The sequence below is a fragment of the Dipodomys merriami genome, unplaced genomic scaffold (genome assembly GCF_024711535.1).
Source record: "Dipodomys merriami isolate MVZ:Mamm:240054 unplaced genomic scaffold, mDipMer1.0.p SCAF_213, whole genome shotgun sequence".
NCBI lineage: Eukaryota > Metazoa > Chordata > Mammalia > Rodentia > Heteromyidae > Dipodomys > Dipodomys merriami.
Window position 1 is genome coordinate 397,485 of NW_027203527.1, and position 20,016 is coordinate 417,500.

The window sequence follows — 20,016 nt, forward strand, 5'->3', positions numbered from 1 at the left end:
CAAACTACGAGCAGATATTGAAAAACTCCTCTGAGGACTAATTTTAATAATACTTCATCTGATCTAACACTAGAAGTAGTGTTATAATTTTCTGTTGCTAACATTAAAAATATTAAAATAATGTGATATTCAGAAGTATATTCTGAAATGAATTTCCAATTCCTTCAACTCTATTATTGCAAGAGACTATTTTAAACATTTATATTTTCAATTTGAGTAAAATTCTGTGCTAGGTATTTTCAAATTGGCTGATTGAGGTCTTTTGAAACTCTGATTATAAGTTTTCAGAATACACAATCTGGCTATTCATACATAAGAAGAAATTTTTTATTCATAATTTTATTAGGTATAAGCTACCTGAAGTTTCAAATGTTTATAATATAATTATGTGAATATAAACTACACCACAAGCCAATGAAAAATAGATTTTCCATTGTTTGCTGTCTGTGCTTTATGTATGCCTCATTTTTTCAGGCGTATTTAGCTTCTCTTATCTAAGAAAAACACACACAAAACAGTTCAAAGAAATAATGAAATGATAAAGCAAGAAAACCTTGTACTTACATAAAATAATCATGACTATCATTTTAAGGAATGCCTATAAAGCGTGTTACATAAATATATTACAGCATTTTACATTATATAATTATAAACATAACACATGATGTAAGCATTATTTTAAATTTACTTAAAACCCTAGGATACTAAGGATTAAAAAGGTTGAGTAATATGCCCAAACTCACACAATTAGTAAGACCAAAGTCTACCAGTTTCTAAAGTCAAAATCAGAAGTTCTATGTGGATAAGATGTAGGAGAATATCATGTTTCCTAAACAGAGCCATACCTGTGTGCATCACATTCATACTTGCTCTCATTTATATCTCTTCATCACATTTAACTAAATTCTTGAAATATACACCAGAGAAGTAGGAAAAAAAAGTCCCCAAAATGTAGAAAAGATGTGTCATTTACATTTTCTCCTCAAAAGGCTCATTTGGTTTTGTTCTTGTTTGTTACTAGTAGATACTTTGTCCTCCTGCAGAACCCAGTTTTTAACCAATGTGGTTGAATATACCATCAAATTTAAAGCATTTGAGTTAAAGTTTGGCTTATTTGCTATTTATGTTCCTGCAAATTCATTCTGAAATTGCTTCCCATACACTGAAAAGTGCTAATTACTTGAATCATCAATCCTACATACATACTTCCTCCACTTCCTCTTGATTATTCAATAACTTGTCTGAGTAAGAACTAAAAATTTTTCCATAATGATATGCTAAAGCAGGTAGGGATTAGCCTGAAATATAACTGGGCTCTATAAAAGTTAGTCATTATGCAAAGTTGAAGCACTATATATTATGCTTCTACCAGTGGCTTACTTCTAGAGCAATTTATCATCACTCTCCAGAGATTACTTACTCTAGAAAGCTGGTTATATAGTCTCGACTGCAGGCAGACCAGGAAAAAGGATTGGTATTTGCAGTAATGTGAGCTGCCATAAGTTTTGCTGCTTCATGACCTTTGGTCCCACAAGAATTTCCAATTCCATCATGGTTCATACCAAAACTGTTTTAATGAGGAAGAAACATGAGAAACATAAAACAAAAAAATAAGAAAATAAAACAAGCAACCCACACATAACCTTTATTTCCTTATTTGGCTGTTTATTGGTGTTATCGCTGTTATCAATATCAAGACAAACCAAATCCCCTAAAGAACTGTATAATTGTAATAATAATTGCAGATAATTCAATGACACATATCTAATTCTCTTTACATTTATATATACATATATACTGAGATAACATACATGTTATCTCAGTTCAATATTACACTGAGCAGAAAATATATTACAAACTCTCACTTTATAGATGAGAAAACAGATTTAGAAAACAAATGATACATTAATAATTATACAATAAGAGGGCACAGGTGGCTCAAACCTGTAATCCTAGCTACTCAGGAGGCTGAGATCTGAGGATCATGGTTCAAAAGCCAGTGCTGGCAGAGAAGTCCCCATGGGACTCTTACCTCCAATTAACTACCAGAAAACGGGTCGTGGCACTGTGGCTCAAAGTAGTAGAGCACTAGCCTTGAGCAAAAAGAGCTCAGGGACAGTTCCCAGGCTCTCTGAGTTCAAGGTGCATGAACAACAACAACAAATAATAATAACAATAATTATACAATAAGTGTTGAAACAGTTAGTAGAACCCACCATTAAACACTCTGTTCACCCTGCCTCACTGTTTCAAATCCAAAAAGGAATCCAAAAAGAAGTCTATGATTCAATGAATTCTAATTTGTATGCCAAACACAGTAATCCTTTATTTTAACATTACTGCAGGAAAATAATTACCTACACAATTGATGTCTGTGTCTGTTTTCAAAACACCTTTTGAAAAAACTTGACCAATTTAGGAATTGTGGATTTTCTTTGCTTTAGCTTCATAGCCCAAAGATTCTCTTGTCTTTCTTTCCTATTTACTACAGCCATTCTTAGTGCTATATATAATCTCAAAACACATTTCCATAATTAAAAGAACTCTAAGAAGCACATACTCATTGCATATTAATACACTGTAAGCTTGTTTACAAGTAGCCAGAAGATTAAGTTGAATATTACTTAAAATATATTTTCATTTTAATAGTCTAATAATGTGCTATGACATGTGTTTAAGGAAAAGTGACTAGAACATAAAATAGATCGAGGTAATTGTTATATGACTATTTAGAAAGGTAGTTGAGAACAAATAATTACAAAATGGTTAATGAAAGTAAATACTCATATCTGCCCTGTGACAATATAGAGACATATGATGTTGGTACTGGATTAACAAGTGAAGTTAGATTTAAGACATGATTGGGAAGGCCTTCATGAGTATATTATGAAAGAGTGGAAAAAATACATAGAATATCTTCACATATAAGGAAGAAAATGGAGAAGCTAGTAATTCAGGTGGCAGAAACAACATTAGCACATCGGAGACATTCATGAGAGGATTCATAGCCCTAAAGTAAAATATCAAATAAGCTCCAAGAATACTAATTTAGTACTGTCATTTGACATCAGTCCACTGGAGTCAACCTTCTTGCATCATCTGCTAGAATGTAAAAGAAGTCTGACATAAGTTGACTGACATATCTGTCAAAACAATCAACTACAGATTTACATGATGAGCTTAATAGTGTCAATGTACACTTTAAGAAAATTTTGTATACCTTACTTCTCTCAAAACTTGATGCTGCTGGGGTTGGGAAGGTGGCTCAGTGCTTGTCTTGCATGCATGAGGCCCTGGGTTTGATTCCTCAGCACCACACAAGCACAAAAAAAAAAGCCGGAAGTGGCGCTGTGGCTCAAGTGGTAGAGCACTAGCCTTGAGCTGAAGAACTGAGGGACAGTGCCCAGGCCCACAGTTCAGGCCCCATGACCAACACACACACACACACACACACACATACACACACACACACACACACACACACACAGTTCAGGCCCCATGACCAACACACACACACACACACACACACACACACACACACACGGATGCTGCTAGGCTGGGCACCGGTGGCTTATGCCTGTATTCCTAACTACTCAGGAGTCTGATATCTGAGGATCACGGTTCAAAGCCAGCCCAGGCAGGAAAGGCAATTAACCACCAGAAAACTAGAAGTGGCGCTGTGGCTCAAGTGTAGAGTGCTTGCCTTGAGCTGAAGAACTCAGGGACAGTGCCCAGGCCAGAGTTTAAGCTCCAGGACAGACTATATTAATACTATTGTGATTTTTTTCAAGTAATGATACTTGAAGAATATTATTTCCTTTTAACAACACTTTATAAAATCTCCATGTTATGCAAAGACAGGTGTCAGCGAGATTTTAAGAGAGCCAGTTTTAAGATTTTGGTCAAAAAACGAACTTTACAACTTTGGCGCGGGGAAGAGGTGGGCGGTGGGGAGGGGGGATGGAGGGGTAGATGGGAAGGGATGGAAAGGGGAAACAATGCTTGATAAGGGAAGAGGCAACAATGCTTGATAAGAAATGTACTCATTACCTTGCTCATGTAATTGTAACCCCTCTGTACGGTATTTTCATAATAAATAAATAAATAAATAAATATTTTTCCTTATATGTGCTTTCTAAAAGACCTCAAACTTCTACTATTTTATTTATTACCATCTCTTAGCTGTCAAATGGGGTTTCTTTGCAATACCTACATATATGTAAATAATATACCTTCATCCTTAACCTTTTATCTTCATAAACAAGCTTCTGCTTTCAAAATTTTATTTCTCTCATCTAACAAAGGAAGGCATATCTTTCATATCCATAATTTGTTAAGAGTAGCATTACTTTGGAGTCTGACAATATGGTGCCAACAGGTCAAAACTTTCTTAAAGACGCAAAAACACAAGAAATCAAAGAAGCAGAGCTTCTTCATGGCAAAGGACATAGCTAGCAAGATAAAAAGCCCACAGATTGGGAGAAGATCTTCACTAGCCATACAACCAATAAGGGCCTTATATATAAAATATACTTAAAGTTAAAAAATTAAATTCCCCAAATCAAATTCTCTAAGAAACAACCACTCCATTAATAAATGGGCTAAAGACTTAAAGAGAGACTTCTCTGAAGAGGAAATAAGAATGGCCAATACACACATGAAGAAATGCCTAACAGCTCTTCCATAAAAGAAATGCAAATCAAAACAACAATAAGATTACACCTTTCCCCAGTTAGAATGACAATAATCAAGAAATCGAATAACAGCAGATGCTGGAGGGGATGTAGCCAAAAGGGGACCCTACTACATTGTTGGTGGATGTGTAAATTTGTTTAACTACTCTGGAAAGCAGCATGGAGTTTCTTCAAAAGACTAAACATAAGAGCTATCCCATGACCCAGCAATCCCACTACTCGGAATTTACCCAAATGACTACAAAGATACACTAAAGCTACCAGCACAACTATGTTCACTGCAGATTATTTACTATAGCTAAGATATGGACCAACCCAGATGCCCCACAGTAGATGAATAGATCAACAAGAGGTGGTATATATACACAATGGAGTTCTATGCCATCATCAGAAAGAATGGCATTGTCCCATTCATAAAGAAATAGAAAGACCTAGAAAAAACTGTATTGTGAAGCAAGCCAGGCCCAAAGAAATACAGATTGGATGGTTTCCCTCATTTGTAATAATTAGAAGATGTCTATGAATTTCTTAGCAGGGGCTCACAATAGCCCAATCACTAAGTACATAGGACCCTAAATGATGAAGCATATCAACATGAACTCCAAGAATTGGAAACAAGAGCTTCCTTTTGTGTCCTGTATGCAATTATTTCTATTTTTTCTTTCTGTTTTTGTTTTTGTTTTCTGTACCATTTGCCTATCTGATCCATGGAAGGGAAAGGGAATCACAGAAAGAGCAAGACAAAGGATGAACTAATGCAACAATGATACTCACTAGACACTATGTTGGAACCTGGAGGGGAGAGACCTGGGGAGCAATAATTGGGAGAAAATGAGGGAGTGGATAACAGTGTTTGGAGTGGATAACAGTGTTTAAAAAGAAATGTACTAATTACCCTACTTTTGTAACTGTAACTGTAACTCCCTGTTTATCACCTTTACAATAAAAAATATAATTTTTTAAAAAAGAAAATATGGTGCCAAGGAAAAGCAAACTGAAAACATGTAGTGTGGGAAAAGGAAATTACTTCATTTAGGAACCATACCAGATCCCTAATGCACTCTCATCAAGTTTGAAAGAAGAACTTCTCAAATTAACAGCAGCCAGATTGGCAAAGTATTTTTGGTGATTGATCACTATCATTTTGTTTTGACAAATAATTCAAAAGGAGTTCATAGAAATGAGTGATAGTTCCATAAAAATACTTTCCATCACTATTTATGTATGTGACCAAGTTTTCTAAAAAAATGAGTTGATATATAAAATATGAAATCATATAATATATAAAATTTAAAAACTGAAGCAATAATTTGTCTATAATCTAGCAATACTGAGATATCTTCAGTAATTGAAAATTACATCTAATTAAAGTACACCTTCTAATAAAAATTTTGCTTTTTTATTTATTTATAAAATATATAGTGTATGTTCTTTTGAGCAATCACCAGTAATTACTGTAGTGTTATGAACATTCAATGAAAAGAAAAAATATTTTCTTTACTATCAGAAGAAATTTTTAATATAATTCCAAGTTATATTTCATTTTAGGAATGTATAACTTGAAAACAATTGAATATATTAGGATATATTACCAATTGAATATATTAGGGCATATTAAAATATATACTAAAGTTCTTGAAGGATATTAGCACGTTGAGTTAAAAGAAGAACACAATGATGTAATTTAAAAAGGAAAAAAAACAGGTCTCACTATGATGCCCCATCTGGCCTTAAAACTTGGGTCAGGTGATTCTTTGTCAACTTCCCTACTAGTTAAGATTTTGGGGCCCTTCCACTATGTACAATCATGTAAATTCTGGCTACAGGAAACCTCTGTGTGTGTGTGTGTGTGTGTGTGTGTGTGTGTGTGTGTGTGTTTCTGTATGAATTTTTTATTTATTTGCTTTTAGTATGTCTTAGTAGTTGTACAAAGGAGTTGCCACTTAACAAAGCAGTTTATGAATGCAATATATCTTGGTCAATGTCACTTCCTTCAACATTCTCATCCATCCCTCCCCTATTCACTCATTCCCACACTCTTCTTAATTTTGTAGGATATTCATTGGATTGTTGACTGCATTACCTCCCTCAGAGATCATTTTTATAGTTTGTTTATATATATATATTTAATATGTAATGATAATTACCTAATTATTGAAAATGATAGTATTTTAAAAAGAACTATTCCCATTTATTTTTAAATACAAATATTTGCAGTGACTTAGACATAAAAGAAAAATATAGAAATCTACTGAAAACCTATAATAGGTTATATGTTTTTTTTTAATAATTCCTTTAGCAGTATAAAATCAAAAAGATTTTTAAAGGAATGAATGTGGGTAACTAAAGCTGAAATTTCTGAGTTCCATATTTTTATAGTCTAGATGTCAGATGCAGATAATTGTTTCAAGAACTTAGGGTCCAAATGATTTTTTGTTCTTTGTTGCCGTTTTTGTTTTCTTTTCCTTTTGCCATGTTTGTTTATTTACCTGTCTTTAGTAGGGTAAGGGGTGGAAATGGTAGGACAAAGGATGAACAAATATAGCAGTGATACTTAATAGACATTATTGAAAATGAAGTATACAACATATGGGTAGAGATGGGAGGAAAAACCAGAGAGAGAGAGCAAGGGAAGAGGGGACATTTTTCAAAAGAAATGTACTCTTAGGTGGGGGAGGGAGGGGATCGTGGGAGAACAACAAAGGAAGGGGTGACAATGCTCAACAAGAAATGGACTCATTACCTTACTCATGTAACTGTAACCCCACTGTACAGCATCTTTACAATAAGATAATTTTTTTAAAAAAAGAAATGTACTCTTTATCTGACTTATATTACTGTAACTCCTCTGTGTATCACTTTTACAATAGCAATAAAGATGCACTAAAAATGCAGTTTCCAGTCATCTAAGGGAACATAATGTTAAACATATATTTCAATTATGGGAAATCCCTAAAATGATCTGCCAATGTTAAATAGTTCCCTGACAATGACACAAAGTGAAATGGACATTTACAAGTCCTATTCCTGACATTGCCTTGAAAAGATCCATCTAACAGGCTGATCAGGATAAGGAATAAATATATTTTTTAAAAAAATAGGTTCCCTCCTGAGAAAACTGCCACCAGACAATTTGGCAAAAGAAGTAAAACTTATTAGGTGATCAGAGAAAATGAAACAAGATGTCACTTTAAAACTATTCCATGAGCTAAAATTAAAGTGTTAGCTAGGACTAAGTGTTGACATCAGTGTAGAGAAACATTGTATTGTGGTCAAAGCAGCGCCTGGAGAGCAATTCAAAGCAGTACTCAGTCAAATTAAATGGGAAGATATATTATGACCTAGCAATCCTTATTCTTGGACACAGATCTCAGAAATATTCTCAGAAGGCATATAAGAATGCTTATGCTAAATTATTCATGACAGTCAGGAATTGTAAATAACATTGGCATCTGTCACTACAAAATGGATACATTTTGGCAGATGTATATTATAGAATATACTAAGAGAAAATTAAAAGCAACAAACAAGATTAATGTATACAAATAAATATGAATGAATCTGAAAATTTAATCAAGAAAATAAGGCCTTTAGTACTATATTACCTAAGTGAGTTAAATTCCATACATGCTCTTGAATAACAAATGAAAGCTGAAGAATTCTTCCAGACTTAAGACTAAATAAATAGACCTAACTGCAATGGAAACTGAATTAGGGAGCAAATGATTTGACAAGGGACACTGTTGAAACAATTGAAATTTTAATATGGAATATACACTATATAACAATATATCAGTGTTGAAACCTCAAATTTGATAATTAGGTTCTAATTACATAAGAGAATATCCTTTGTACCTTAGGAAATACATGGTAAAATATTTAAGAATAAGGAACATAATGTCCATACCTTAGTCTTAAACAATTCAGAAATGTATGTGTGTAGTGTACATATACAGAAAGAGAAACATGAAGCAAATGTTACGAACTGTTGATAATTTTTAATCTTGTGAAAGTAGGAAATCTTTGTCTTACTTGAGATTTCTATAAGCGTGAAATATTTTAAAATATATACATAAAATAATCTTAATATTTCATTAGGATAACGTGGATTCTAACATACATATCAAATTCACTAGAGTGAAAATATCTATGGAAAAGGAGAAATAGGAATATATACATATATACATATATAGAGATATTAAGCAAAAAGGAACTTTGCTGATACCACTAATGTTGCCATATCTATGGATAGGTAGGTAGGTAGGTAGGTAAGTAGGTAGGTAGGTAGGTAGGTAGGTAGGTAGGTAGGTAGGTAGGTAGGTAGACCAACAGACAAAAAATAAACTCTGCTATTGAGCTTCAAAAGATAATCATTTAAAATAGAAGAAAATTAAGAATAAAAGAGAGTTTGGTAACTATGGACCAAGAGACGAAACAACGGTGGCCAGAATACATCTCCATGGTAAGTTTTAGTGTGTTGAGCAAAACACATTATACAGGGTTAATGATATTCATGTGTGTAGAATTTTGGGGAGGGGAGAAGAAGGAGCGAGGGAGGCAGGGGGGGAGGTGGAGGGACAGAGGTATATTGGAAGAGACAGTCTTCCTTGAACTCCAGTGATTCTACACCTCTTACAAGGTATGCCTAGACAGTGAGGCCCAGATCAATTGCTCCTTTACCCAGGTCAGTAATCAGGCTAACTTGGAAAGAAGACATAAAATCTGTCCTCTAACCAGAAATAGGCTAACTTATTAGGTGTAGTTTTAAAAAAAAGATTTCTCTAAAATCAAATCTCAAATCTAATGAACAAAAAATACTTTTTGTTTTGTTTCATTCTCATGTACGTAGATTTTCAAGTAAATCTCTAGCTGTATTAAAGATATAAGAAAGTTCCTTCTTGTATCTTGATATTTCTCTTCATATCCCCAAAAGTTTAAGAGTCTTGGTATGGTGATTCACACCTGTAATCCCAGCTACTTAAGAGGAAACCTTAGTCCTCAGGGAAAAGAAAGACCCTAAAGAAAAAAAACACTGAAGCAAAAAAGTATGGAGATGTAGCACAAGTGGCAAAGCGCCTGACTGGTGAGCTCAAGGCTGTAAGTTCATAATTCTACTGCTACAAAAAAGAGAAAGTTTTAAGAGACATGTATTATTTCTAATTTATGAAAGACAACTTTTTTCCCTTATCCCCTAGTATACCACCCCAGATCATTAGGAATAATAAGAAAAAGAAATACAGACTATATTTAGGGGCAATTTAAAATGCCTAAAACCCTAAACTACAATAGCCTACTACATGTGGAAATGCAGCTGAATACAGCTAAGAGGAGATAGCAGTAACTAAGCTGGAATGAACAGCATGCTTCTCAAAGTTGGGTGCAACAACCAGAGGAGAAAAACCCACAACCCCTTCTTATGAACGAGAACAAGGGGACAGATGGTTGAAATTTATGACCTTGTTACTGTCAAAAGTAGTTTGAGCTAATGAGGAGTCACATAAGAACCATATTTGTAGGATGTAGCCTGCCCGTGAAACATAAGGTTAATGAATTTGAGTCATTCAACATTTTTGTATCATTAATAATTTCCTCCTTACTAGGATACTAGCTCTGGTCCCAACCAAAAATAAACCTTCTATAAATAGTTCATCAAAATATAAAAAATCCAAGTTCATTCAGAGATATGCAACTCATGAGAAACAATAAAAGGATGCACAAATATATTAATTAAAAAAATTGTTTTTGCCCGTACAAGTCGTTATGTTGAAAAACGAACTTTACAACTTTGGCCAAGGAAAGGGGTGGGGGGGCCTGGGCACTGTCCCTCAGCTCTTCAGCTCAAAGCAGAATACCCTACCATTTGTGCCACAACGCCACTTCCAGCTTTTATTCTGCTTATGTGGTGCTGAGGAATCGAACCCAGGGCCTCGTGCATACAAGGCAAGCACTCTACCACTGAGCCAACTTCCCAGCCCCCATGCAATGTATTTTTAAGAAATTAACTCCCATTACACGTTCTCATTCTTTCCCTTCCTTCTTTCCATTTTTACTGGGCTTTATAATGCTGTAGTCAAATATATCGTATATGACTTTTTTCATCCTTTCATTCCTCAGTATTTTCTCCTTTCCCCACACATTGCCTTTTGGGTTTGGCCTACAAATAATAATGTTTTAGAGGAAGATGTTATTAAAGTAAGTGATCAAGAGTTGGGAGAAAGAAAAATAGAAAAAATGAATTTGAAAGGACATGTTCCCTCAGGACAGTATTATTTACAGGTATTTACAGTGTAACTGTATCTACAATATGTATATTTCTAGTATTAGTCATTAAGTTTCTGAACTTGGGTAAACAATAATTTTTGCTTGTTTAGGGTTTGTCTTTTTTTTTTAAGTGAGGGGAATGTTGAACTCAGGGCCTGTGCACTAACCTTGAGCTTTTTTACTCAAAGCAAATGCTCCATCTACCACTTGAGCCACAGCTCCACTTCTGGCTTTTTGGTAGCTAATTGGAAATAGAGTCTCACAGACTTTCTGACCTGGGCTGGCTTCTACCCAAGACCATCAGATCTCACAGGATTATAGGCACGAGCCCACTGGTGCCTGGCATAAACAATAAATTGTTAGTGTCAAAAAAAGTTGTGCATGAGTAACAGACTCCTGTTGATTAACCACAAACTATGAGACACAGCATTTGAGAAGTATCCTACACATACACTTCCCTTGAAGATGATTAATGTAAAATATTATCTAATAAGGCAAAAAGGGTGAATAGAGTTTGAACAAAATAAAGGGCATCATCTCTCAGTGTTAAAAGAGACTATCTAGACTGAGGTAACATGTGCAATACCAATTATTAAATTCAGCTTCTATAACTCGGAGAAAATCTACCTACCAACCTACTGACATGTATGTCTATTCTCAAATACTTTTTTAAAATAAGTTTTTTATTATGAAAATAGTGTACAGAGGGGTTACAGTTACATGAGCAAAGTAATGAGTACATTTCTTATCAAGCTTTGTTGCCTCCTCCTCCTTTGTTTTTCCCCTACCATCCCTTCCCTCCCACCTCCTCAACTACACTCTATCTATAAATTATATCATTTTCTAACAAATGTTACTTTTCCTTTAAAGTCATATTTACTACATATATGGTTGGATTGATGTGGTAAGCCTGTCATTATAAATGTCAGTTTTATCATACATTTTCATGTTTTAGATATGTAAGTTAGCTCATTTGTGATTGTATTTTGTGTCCTTTCTAATACATTTTCTGGCCAATTAACATTGTAGAAGTAATACAATGCATTTTTGTGCCACAAAAAAAACTTACTATTGATCTGGGGATAAAAGTCTTATTAAGTGTTTGGGGGAGATTCATAAGTATGAAAAGAATAAGCATAACCTACTGAGTATAAGTTTAGATTCTTTGTAAAATCATAACAGATGTTTTCAAGTCAAACAAAAGATCTGTACAACTAAGGAAAATCTTTAAATGCCTATTTAAGTTTTTACATCTTAATCAAGCTTAGTTTTTCAAACAGAAGACAGAGATCTTGCTAATACATCAACAAGATTGCTTGTCTTTGATAGTAACAGTGCTTGAAATTGTCAAAAACTTCATTTTACAATCAATAGTACAAAGAGCACTTTTAAACTGTCACTAAAGGAAAAAAATCAGTAAATATGATAATTAAGTTTTTCAAAATTTTTAATATGATTAAAAACAATTAGTAGGCCAAGTGCCAGTGGCTCACACCTGTAATCCTGGCTACTCAGGAGGCTGAGATATGAGGATTGCAGTTTAAAGCCAGCCCAGGCAGGAAAGGCGTGAGACTCTTATCTCAATTAACCACCAGAAAACCAGAAATGGTGCTGTGGCTCAAGTGGTAGAGCGCTCTCCTTGAGCTGAAGAGTTCAGGGACAGCATCCAGGCCCAGAGTTCAAGCCCCATGACCAATCAAAAAAAATAGGAAATAACTTTTTAAACGATGAGATATTTGTAGTCTAAATTGTAACACTACAGAATGTCAATATTAAGCATTCTAATTGAGCTACAAAGGTACAAGGGAACAAAGAGATATCTTTCATTAGAGCTCCTTTCCATTAGTGACCTGTTCTTACTCATAACTGATCTTGGCTGTAAATCACTTGTTATAATAAAGATGAAATTTAAAGGATATACTCAAAGCCTCCTGTGTCCATATCTGGTAAACATTTTTAAATTTAGTAGTTACCCAATAAGATAATTATTACAATTTGTTCATGTGTTTTATAAAATGAGGGTTAGGGTTTAATTTTCCTTTTATGCTTTGTATTTAATTTACTTCAACAAGTGAATGCAAAATACAGAATTTATGTAGGAAGATATTTAATGAGTATGATTTCTAGCTGACCCTAGTAACAAGATTGCATATACATATATGGACTATACATATATATACATATATACATGCACATACACAAACTAATGTTCACATTTACTATAAGCACTTCTGAGTGAAAAGTTAGTTTTCAAAAATCCAATGAAATCACTTAATCTCTCTGTATTTCTACTGCTACTATCTACTACTATTTTACACATTATTCCTTTCATCAAACTCTAAAGATGCCAAACACCATGTAAAACTCTATTACAGATATACTAAATCAGGGAGAGTATCTAGAGACAAGACACCCCAAAAAAAGAATTGATGAGGTTTGTGTGTAAATCAATTGAAGTTCTCAAATTGAAGGATGCAGGGATAAAAAGACTATAAAATGCATATACACATAAACACAAATACATACGCTCACATTTGAACTAAACATCTATGGACTCTAAGACACTATGCAAAGATGCAACTTCCATGTAATTGGAATATTAGAAGAAAGAGCATAGAACAGAAGACATAGTCGAATAATAACCAAACTTTCCAACATTAATGACAGATATCAAACCATGGATAGATTTAAGAGAACATACACTAGGACAAATATCCAAAAATCTAGATAACTAAGTATATCTTATTTAAACTGAAGGAAATACAAGAAAAATGTTGAAAGATGGTTCTTCTTTCTTACTTATAGAAGAACCAAATGAAAATTATAGCTACTTCTCATGAGAAACCCTGTAAATTATGTATCCTATAGAATTATCCATCAAAAGTAAAACAGAAATAATGAATATCTTCATCAAACTTAAACTGATAGAATTCATTGTGAGTGGACATGTACTATAAGAAATATTTTTAAGTGTTTTTCTTTGGTCAGTTGTGGGCTTGAACTCAGGGCCTGAGTTCTTTCAATCAAGGCTAGTGCTCTACCACTCAAGGCTAGTGCTCTACTACTTTGAGCCACAGCTCTAAGAAATAACTTTTTTAAATCCATAGGAAAAATAAATTTATAGAGATTAGAAAGTCAAGTCAACTTTTAAAAAATGATAATGAAGGAATAATAGAACTAAAATAAAGTCTTTCCCATTATCTTTAGTTGATATAACAGATAATTTATTCCTGGGCACCAGAAGCCTGTAATCCTAGCTACTCAGGAAGCAGAGATCTGAGTATCACACCTCAAAGCCAGCCCAGATAGGAAACTCTGTAACACTCTTATCTCCAATTAATCACCTGAAAGCTGGAAGTGGAATTTTGTCTCAAGTGGTAGATTACTAGTCTTGAACAATAAAGCTCAGGAGAAAAGCCAGGCCTTGAGTTCAAGCCCCAGGAGTGGTACCAAATACGTGTGTGTGTGTGTGTGTGTGTGTGTGTGTGTATACATATATATAACACTTCTTAAAAATAAAACTTAAAAATGTATTTATAAATACACAAGTGAAATAAAAGAAAAGAATATAAAAAAGGACAAAAATGAGAAATTGGAATATGCTGTTATAAAATACCTGTTTTATACATAAAACTGTAAAGAGAGTTACTTGATCATGGACATAGATTAACTATGTTACAAATATATTTAATACAAAAGTATATTATTGGATCACAACATAAGAAATTACAAACAAAATTTTAACTGAAGAAAAAAGTAAAATGCAACATAAAAATGTATGTTGGATACTGCCAGACTTCTAAAATTTTTTCTTTATTAAAGAAGAGAAATATGAAATCAATGGTTTAAGCTTCTACTTTGAAACTGTACAAAAGAACAAATTAAACCAAAGTAAGTACCTTTAAGGAAGAAAATAATAGAGTAGCTCAAAGAAATAGAAAATAAACAGAAAAAGATCAATTAAACCAAATATTGTTTATAAAAACAAAAAACGAAAGAAAAACAATAATTTATACCTAGATTGACTAAAAAGAAAGAGAAAACAAATCACAAATATCAAGAATGAATAGGAGAGCTGTACACCAGTGGCTCATATCTATAATCATAACTAATCAGGAACTGAGATCTGGAGAATGGGGATTTAAAGCCAACCCAAGCAGAAAAGCTCTTGAAATTCCATCTCCAAAATAACAGGCAAAAAGATAGACTAGAAGTATAGCTCAAGAGGCCAGAAGCAAGCAAGCAAGCTAAATGAAAACTCACAACCCTGGGTTCTAACCTCAAGATGAGAAAAAAATGGAGAAATATCATTGTCTTACCATTAATAAAGATATTAAGAGCAGATCATGAATAACTGTATACTGACAAATTTGAGAAGTCAACTGAAATTAATATATAGAATGATTACCAAAATATCTTAGAAGATTTAGAAAATGTTGTCATAGCTGATAAATTCAAATATTAATTAAAAACCTTCCGCCTTTCCATGTAAAAACCTTACAATTTACATAGCTTTGTTTAGAACAAATAATACCGTAATGTACTAATTCTTCAAGGAAAAACAGAATGCATCTTAATTCATTTTATGAGATTAACTTAATTTTGATACAAAAACTAGACAAAAGCATTAAAAGAACAGAACAAACGAACTATTTTTAGCAGATTTTGCTGCAATAACTGTGTGTTCATGTGAAAAAATAATGAGCTTAAAACCCAAACCTTTAGACTTCATGAAATTTAAAATTTTTGCTTTCATGATATACCATTAAAAAATGGTGAGAAGTAGCAGGCAAGGAGAAAATAGTCACATTATGTATATATAATGGAAATTATTTTCAATCACAAAGATTATAACTAAGTGAAAAAGTGGGGGAGGGGTTCACAGAAGCGATATGAATGACATACACATATGAATGACATTCACATACAAATCTGCCCATCATCACTAATGTCATTGTCAGAAAATAATAATAGTTAAACAAAAAGTCTATAGCAGAAACATAAGTCAGTAAAGATTCAAAGTAATTAGAACTGTCATAGATTGCTGACAGGAAAGTTAAATGCTATAGTAACATCCAAAGACTGTTATAAAATTAAACTAACAATAGTACCAGCAGTATCACCTAAGAGAAATGAAAACGTATGTCTACAGGCATTCACACCAGTTCTTAACAGCTTCAAACTAGAAATAACCCAAAAGAATGACAGATGAAATATAATACTATTCAGAGAAAAATATCAGCTAATACCCAAAGGACACTGATGAATCTTAAAAATATTACACTGAGGAAAAGAAGCTAGACACAACACAGTACCTACTACATAACTCCACTTTAAAAAAATAAACAGACAAAAGACAAGTATGATCTATAGTTGTCTGAAATCAGAACAATGCCCAGAGGAAAAAGAGATTTATTGTAAACAGAAAAGTCAAATTTTTATCAAATAATTAAAATGTTAAATATCTTGATTTATGACAATAGATATAAAGTAATATATGTATTTGCCAAGACCATCAAATTATAAGAATAGTATTTTTGATGCTAAAGCTACACAAATATATTAAAGAACAAATAACTGGGCTGGGAAGGTGGCTCAGTGGTAGAGCGCTTGCCTTGCATTCATGAGGCCCTGGGTTCGATTCCTCATCCTCAGGACCACATAAGCAAAAAGAAAAATGCTGGAAGTGGCCCATGTGGCTCAAGTGGTAGAGCGCTAGCCTTGAGCTGAGGGACAGCGCCCAGACCCAGAGTTCAGGCCCCACGACAGGACCAAAAAAAAAAAAAAAAAAGAACCAAATAACTGTGTTTATTATTAACTCTTTATTATGAAAGTACCTTGATTAAGCATTTAAAGATACTAAGGTACTTGCAGCAGAAGAGAAGGTTATAAAGAAGATAATTTTATCATTTTTCCAAAGCTTTGCCATATTTGTCTTTATAAAATCTTCTGGCCTGGGGAATGGCTCAAAGAGTTAGACCACTTACCTATCAACTGTGTAGCTCTACGTTAAAGCCCTAGTCCCTCTTAACCAAATTTCGATAGAAATTCTATTCATAGTTACCAAGGAGGCTGAGATCTGAAAATCACAGTTCAAAGTCAGACTACGTATTCCTTGAGACTATTATTTCCAAGAAAAAGCTGAACTGAAGGCATCATTAAAGTGATAGAGTGCCAACTTCCAAGTACAAGCATAAGGCCCTGCATTCAAGCCTACTATTAGCATTAAAAGAAAGAAAATACATTCATAAGACAAATATTGATACTTAACTTATTCCCAAAAGCAAAACCAATCCTTTCCAGTACCTTTCAACCTAATGTTTAATATTTTACAAATTCTTTCAAAAATCAGAGTTAAAATTCACTCAGTCACAATTAATTAATTTACTTATATCTTTAAAAATGTATAATTTTAGGGCTTATTCTTTTTTGTGGAAAAAATTAGACTTAACAGAGAAAGGAACTAACAAACATACATCATCAAGATTACAAAATCTGAGATGTTGTCACTTATGCTTTCTGTCTTTTTTCCTTTTCTTTTGGAAGCAAGTCTTAGATATCCTGTGACTTTAGTTTCACATACTTCAATATGCATCCTTAAGAAACGAATTTTGGAGCAGGGATATGGCTCAAGTCATGTAGTATTTGCCTAGCAAGCATGATGCCCCAGTACTTCCTCCCTGCAAAAATGGGTCATTTAAGATTCTTAAAAAAAAATAGTGCAGGTCCTGGGCATTAATTCAGGACCTGGGTTCTATCCCTGAGGTTTTTTGTTCAAGGCTAACACTGTACCATTTGAGCCACAGCTTCTGGAGAAAAGAGTCTCTCGGACTTCCCTTCCCTGGGCTGGCTTCAAACCTTGATCCTCAGATCTCAGCCTCCTGACTAGCTAAGATTATAGGAATGTGCTACCGGAGCCCAGGTTTTTTATGCTACACATTAGTCTGAATACACTAGATGTGTGGCTGAATTCTTGCCATCCTTCTTTGACACATTTTTTTCGGTTTCTAAAACCCATGACAATTATACAATTAATTCAACAATCTTTCAAGGAACATTCTTTCCTATAAGATTTCACTAAGTGCCTTTGGCTTATAACCAACATTGAAGCTAGACATATTTAAATATAACACACTCCAAATTTTTTATTTGACAAGGAAACTAATTTCTAGTCTTTACAAAGAGATGGAAAAAATAACTGACCACTAAAGCCTAAATAATGAAAAAATTACCCTATACCTATTTGAGATTGATGTAATATCACTGTTAATGTACACACTAATTGTAAGACATATTCCAGACACTTGCATTCCCAGTTCCCATCATAAGTTAACCTGTTGAGTTGCTGAAAGCAAAACTCTAAGATCTTAAGAGCAAGTAGGGTTATCTTCAGCCATAAAACAGATTTTCTCTAATCAAATAGTAATTTGGTATATTGATGAATATAATATGCTAAATACATCCTGCTTTGATATCTAGGGAAAGAAGAGTAGAAGGATAACAGAGTAGAAATATAAATCAGCTACACATGGAGAAAATAACTTTTCATATCAAATTACATTTTTGAATGAAAACATTCTCCTGGCTCTCAGGATTACACTAGATTTTTTTTTTCTCCATGCACAGTCTCAAATGAGAACTAATTGTAAAAATTAAGTACTTCAAGATAAATAAAACAAGAAGTATATTCTACATTTTCACATAAGATAGAAATCACTCATCTTATGAAGAATTCCAAGAAATTCTTCATAAGGCCAAAGAAATAGACAAACAAAACAACCTTAATAATGGAAGAGCTGACACTGATCAAGATGCACTATCCTCACAACCTGGCTATGGAATTGTAATACATTTGTAAAACTGCTTGATAATAAAAAAAAAATTAAAGAAAGTAGAAGAACTAATAAAGATAAAGGAAAGGAAGCAGGAGAAGATGGAGACACAAAGAACTCTTTGATGGGCAGAAATAAAAAAAACAACAACTAAGACATATGAAATATCCCAGTTAAGATCTTAAATGATTTAAAGATAAACCCTAACAACTTATTTAAGTACAAAAACTGGTAAAACATAAAATGTGTATGTGAACACCCACTCGTAACTACGTGAGATAATAGAGCTTTCATATACACATTATTTTCCCACTGTATGGCATTTGTCTGAAACTTTCAGTATAATTGAACCTAACAGAACCTATTAAGTTGCATAATGGTATGACAGTCATTAATGGGCCAGATTGTTCTTTTCTTTTCTTTTAATCAGGTCCTTGTTCGTGTCAGGCAGGGGCTCAGTTACCCCAGCCCTTTTGACTTTCATCACTTTATTAAATAGGGTCTTGTATGTATGCTGGGTCACTCCTGGATCACAGTCCTCCTATTTATACTTCTTCATAGCTGGGGTGCCAAGTGTACATGATTACACTCAGTTTTTGATTGGATGAAATGATGGTCTTGTGAATGTTTTTCCTGGTTTTCTTATACTAGAATCATCCTGATGGCTACCTCCCAAGTAGATAGGATTTCAGTGTGAACCAGCACACATGGCTTGAGCAAGATGTTTGACTTAATGATGAGCTGCCTGGTTTTGCTTATTGTTGTCCTGATGATTAAAAACTTCACTAAAAGTGTAGTGAAGTCTTTAATATTAACTTTTTGTGTGTCTAAATCAAGTCAGATTTGAAATTTGCCTGAATTTATATCAATTCCAAATTTATATTATTTTAAAGATAAGATCACAACAAAATAACCTAACTACTCTAGACAAGAAAGGGGTTGAGAGAAAGCCAAGTGATGGTGGCTCACACCTGTAACCCTAGCTACTCAGAGGAGGCTGAGATCTGAGAATCACCATTCAAAGACACTTATCTCCAATAAATCACTCAGAAAACCAGAAGTGGCACAGTGGCTCAAGTGGTAGAATGCTAGCCTTGAGCTGAAGAGCTGAGGTACAGAGTTCAGGTGGAGTTCAAGCCCCATCACTGACAAAAAAAGGAAAAAAGAAAAAGAGAGAAGGGGGGTAGGGAGAGAAGGCAAGGAAGGAAGAGAGATGAGAGAAATAATAA

At 33.7% G+C, this 20,016-nt stretch overlaps 1 protein-coding gene across 2 annotated transcripts in view; it reads right to left on the bottom strand.

The window, feature by feature from the left end:
• Positions 1-20,016, bottom strand: part of LOC138834374 (A disintegrin and metalloproteinase with thrombospondin motifs 6) — a 209,452-nt gene that overhangs the window by 120,578 nt on the left and 68,858 nt on the right. For both annotated transcript variants that reach the window (XM_070032999.1, XM_070033000.1), the window contains exon 10: positions 1,421-1,567. In XM_070032999.1, coding sequence (XP_069889100.1) covers positions 1,421-1,567 — 147 coding nt within the window. The remainder of the gene's footprint in view (positions 1-1,420; positions 1,568-20,016) is intronic.